This window comes from Salvelinus fontinalis, chromosome 6 (genome assembly GCF_029448725.1).
Source record: "Salvelinus fontinalis isolate EN_2023a chromosome 6, ASM2944872v1, whole genome shotgun sequence".
Lineage (NCBI taxonomy): Eukaryota > Metazoa > Chordata > Actinopteri > Salmoniformes > Salmonidae > Salvelinus > Salvelinus fontinalis.
The window spans coordinates 9,728,691-9,733,491 of NC_074670.1; the positions used below are offsets into that span (position 1 = coordinate 9,728,691).

Consider the following 4,801-nt stretch of genomic DNA (forward strand, 5'->3'; position numbering starts at 1 on the left):
CCATACCAAACATAACATATCATACTAAATGGAGTGTCTCGGATTTACATACAGAATAATACGAAATGCTCTGAGACCAGGTTAAATGGCCTGGGAATTTGTTTTTACCTGCCATGTGGTTTCAAAGTAGAGATAATGTATCCTACAGATTAAGAGGATAAGGAAAGAAATATAACATTCATTATTTTATACGTTGTCCACCAGATGGCGAGATTGGCCTTTTTTGGTAAGTACTACTTGAATGTTTCCTGATACTACTTGCTACATTAATGCAGGTAAATTAACCTTGAAATATTGTATAGCCAAAAATATCTAGAGATGTAACCAGATATTTGCATATCATTTATTTATTGATATATGAAAAGTACATTTCCCCCAATGTTTTATTCTACTTCCTCAAATTTCTACAACAGAGAAATACATGTATACAATCTATGTACATATCTGTTGTGCTGACTGATTTATAACAATCTCATCTAAATAGGTAAATTAGCAAATGTTGAATAACAGTCTGGTACCAAAGGACACGTGAACATTTGCCATAGGTAAAGCTGCATGTCTGTCATGACTTAACACCTTTGTTTCCCCTCTTCAGCAAGTGACAAAATGAAGCAATCAACCAAAGAAAAAATTATTACTGCGAGGATTTGAAATGTATAAGTATTTGCTGCCTTCAAAACTACTAGGCAATATATGAGTAACACATGTAGTGATGACTTGGCTCTTTTGAGGGAGTGGGTTTCAAACATTTAAAAAATCTATTTTGCAAGAGATTATCCAGTTCCTTGAAATTATAGTCATCAATTTATCATAAAGCCAAACACTAGACGCAGATGGGGTTAACATGGTCACACTAGAGGCAGATGGGGTTAACATGGTCACACTAGAGGCAGATGGGGTTAACATGGTCACACTACTAGAGGCAGATGGGGTTAACATGGTCACACTAGACGCAGATGGGGTTAACATGGTCACACTAGAGGCAGATGAGTTAACATGGTCACACTAGAGGCAGATTTTAACATGGAAGGCTATGCGATTGGATGGACTGTAGAATCTCATGAACAAAAATGGCCGCAAAATTGTATTTACAAGAAGAGAGCAGAAGTAGGCTACTATATGAAAAATTCCCCGTCCTGAGAAGGTGTGGTCTTAAAAAGTACCATCATTTTGAGCTACTAGGAGCAAGGCCACTATCAGGAAGCACCAGAGGAACGAATCACAACAAAATAACATACGTTTTTTCCTCACTTTGACACAATGTGCACATCTGTATTTCTTCCCCATTTTGTCATTTTCACAATCATTCCAATTTCTGTTCCCTCTTTTCATGACTCCCTGTCCCCCTTTTGTCTTGTATTCTCTCTTCCTCTCTCTTTTTCTGTCAGTCTCCACATCCCCCTCTCCCTCCCTCTCTCTCTTTCTCCCACTCTCCAGGCTCTCACCAGGGCTGTGATGCACAGACCTTTCACGGTCGTCACTAGTTACCAGAGACACAAAGTCATAATTATGGTTAAACCCCGCCTATTTCTACAATTTCTCTTCTTCAAATCTGATTTTAAACCTAACCTTACCCCTAACCACACTTTGAACCTTATGCCTAACCCTAACTTTAAATTAAGACCAAAAAGTAAATTTTTGTTTTCATACATTTTTACATTAGAGCCAATTTTGACTTTTTGGCTGTGGTAACTAGTGACAACCACCTTTAAAAAAGTACATCTCTAAATTCATAACACACTACCTGCTTTTGTAGAAATAAAAAAAACATAACCTATTTATTTCTGCAACAACACATTCACTCATCAAAAATTGTAGGCACGCTAGTTACAGCGCCTCCTAAACACATGATTGACATCGGGTGAAGACGATAGGCTATCAGCTGATCATTGTGTTGATGATTGATGTAAACCTGATAGTTAACTAGCATTTTTTGTGATTTCTCTTCAATGCTACCTAATAATAACTACATTATATACTATAATATTCACACTCTTCTAACTCATGCTACGGTATATGGCTGGCTGGCTGGTGGCTTGTGTGGATATTTTAGTATATGGTGGTTAGCTAAAGTCCAGACTACCTGTGTTGCTGCTGCCCTGACACACATGTGCAACACCCGACTGATGAAGGGATGGAGTTGGGTCAGAGGGTCGTAGAGCCTGAATGAAGCTGCTGCTCTCTATGTCTTCTGCCTCTCTGCTGTGCGAAGGCTATGTAGGCCAAACCAAATATTGATGATGATGTAGATCAAATGTTATACTGCTGTGGCAGTACTGTTGATATTTAAACTAGGTAGCTTGCAACACAGACTCGACCGGTGACTGTATCTCAAGCCATGCATGTTTGGATACCAGGCACACGCAAGCTTTGTACAGGGCAGACCAATGGAAGGGATGGGGAGGTGGTGAACTTGACAACTTTACGATGACTTGTGGGTTCAGAACAACAACAAAAAGGTGCTTGGGTACAGGTAGACCCCTCTCTGTGCACATGGTTGGCTCACGCCATGACAGAGAAGTGGGAGGTGTTGTCGCTCTCTGCTGAGCTGAAGGACCCAGTGGTCCTCCGTGCTCTCCTCTGTCCTCCCCATCCCTTCATCCCTGGATAGAACCTCTGTCCCAGCAGCCCCTTACACATTCTGGTCAGCTCCCTCCTAAACTTCACCCCCACAAAGCCGTACAGCAGCGGGTTCAAGGCACAGTGTGACAGCCCCATGCTCTCAGACACCAGGATCCCGATGTCCACCGTGCGGCCAAACTGGCAGCCTCCACTAATCACGCCCAGCTTCTCCAGGCTTTCGGCCAATTGGAAGGAGTTGTAGGGTGCCCAGCAGAGCACAAAAATGGACACCAGGGAGACGATGAGGTGAAGGGACTTCCTCTTCTGGCGGCGCGAGGCGTTGCAAAGGGAGCGGAAGATACGGATGTAGCAGTAGAGCATGACCAGCAGGGGCAGCCCAAAACCCAGCACCAAGTTGACTAGCGGCATCCCCACCTGCCACTGCACTGAGCTGTGGGGGAACACCGTCTGGCACACCAGCAAGTCCTGATGATCCCCCGAGCGCCCCACTTCCACCTTCACCACCTGTCTAAAGGCGATGTCCACCCCACTCAGGCCAAAGCACACTGTCCAGATGAGGGCACAGGCAATCTGTGCATGGCAGGTGTTGCGTTTCCAGCCGGTGCTGACGGCGTGGACGATGGCTAGGTAGCGGTCGAAGCTGATGCAGGCCAGGAATAGGATGCCGCTGTAGCGGTTCAGAGAGATCAGGGCTCCGGAAATCTTGCAGGTGGCCACGCCGAACACCCACTGGCGGGCCCACTGGACGGCGAACAGGGGCAGCGTGAGGGCCAGCAGGAGGTCGGACACGGCCAGGTGGAGCAGGAAGGTGTCGGTGAGGGAGAAGGAGCAGGTCCCACCTGTCTGAGAGGTGCGGTAGCGCATCAGCACACACAGCACCAGGATGTTACCCACCAGCGCCAGCACAAACACCAGGCTGTAGACCACAGGGGAGTAGCTCCGGGTGAAGTCCATGATGCCATCCTGGGTGCAGGGCACGCCACTGGATTGGCTACTGCCTGTTTCAGGTGAAAAGCTGTAACTGTCTTCATAAAACTGGAGACATAGGAGAGGAAAAGAGAGTGAGAGGAAGGAAAATTAGCTAACTACAACAATGTTCTGGGTCCGTATGCATAAAGCATTCCCCCTGCCCATATAATCTTGTTCATTATGATCTAAAAGGTAAAACTGATCCTAGATCAGCACTGCTACTCTGAGACGCTTTATGGATACAGGCCCTGGATTCTCCTCATAGGACAGAGCGCATTTGTATCTCTGACTAAACTCAAGATGATGCAGTGCTAAATTCACACAGATATTACACATCTTAATTTTACCTATATAGTCACAGCAAAATTGTTCTGAAGCCACAGGATATGAACATTTAGTCCGTAATGGTGCTTGATCGGTGGTTAGAATATTAGCTGGACAAAAGTAGTCTACATGAAAAGTAATGTCAATATAACCGTGTGTTAGTGTAACGTGTCAGTGAATTAATGTAAATTACAAAGCTTATCTGCATTTCCTGTGGTGCAGGAAAATTCTCAGCAACAAAAGCATGATCAAATTAAGATCATACACTTGTAGCTTCTATGATTTTGAACAATATTTTAAGTGGCTTCAGATTCTCTAACCATTGTTGTAAAATAAACGTTTTAATGTACAGATTGTTATACATTGTCATATTTATTTTTTATTCTGTTCATTTCTTGACCAACCATGTTGTTGTAAAATATAATTTCTTATTTGACTTATTTGGCTAATAATTTTTTTTAGTCTACTACTCCCAATTATTTCTTGCAGCATCTATAGCTCTTGTAGTCATAAAGAACTACATTAATTAGTATGTGGCATAACAAGACCATTACTCACATAGTAATCTGTTGTTGCCTTGACGTGATCCATTGTTACCAACAAAACAGCGGAACACCTGAAACACCTTCACAGACTCAGGATACTCTTCTCGTAGTCTCACCCGCGTTCCTCTCTTCTTTTGCCACTCTGAACCAAATAAAAAAGAGAAGATAGTAATTCAGGAACTGAATCCTCTCATATTTTAGGCCAAGCAGACCTATTCAAAGACAGCTGTTAGGAACCGGTGACTGTCCAAAGGGGACTGTGACATATCAAAGGTTTAAAAAACTAAATGTATGTGGCTGACTCAACAGAGACAGACAATGTATGACTAGAAAAACTTTTCTCTGTCTATCTCTAGCTGTTATTCCTAGGTTATATTGGC

The 4,801-nt window shown here is 43.3% G+C and overlaps 1 protein-coding gene across 1 annotated transcript; it reads right to left on the bottom strand.

Moving 5' to 3' along the window:
• Positions 1–376: 376 nt before the first annotated feature.
• Positions 377–4,599, bottom strand: LOC129856984 (C-X-C chemokine receptor type 3-2-like). Its single transcript, XM_055924819.1, has 2 exons — positions 4,435–4,599; positions 377–3,618 (listed from the first exon to the last, which is right to left on the bottom strand). The coding sequence occupies exons 1-2, from the start codon at positions 4,465–4,467 to the stop codon at positions 2,503–2,505; spliced, it is 1,149 nt and encodes a 382-aa protein (XP_055780794.1). The 5' UTR covers positions 4,468–4,599; the 3' UTR covers positions 377–2,502.
• Positions 4,600–4,801: the final 202 nt, after the last annotated feature.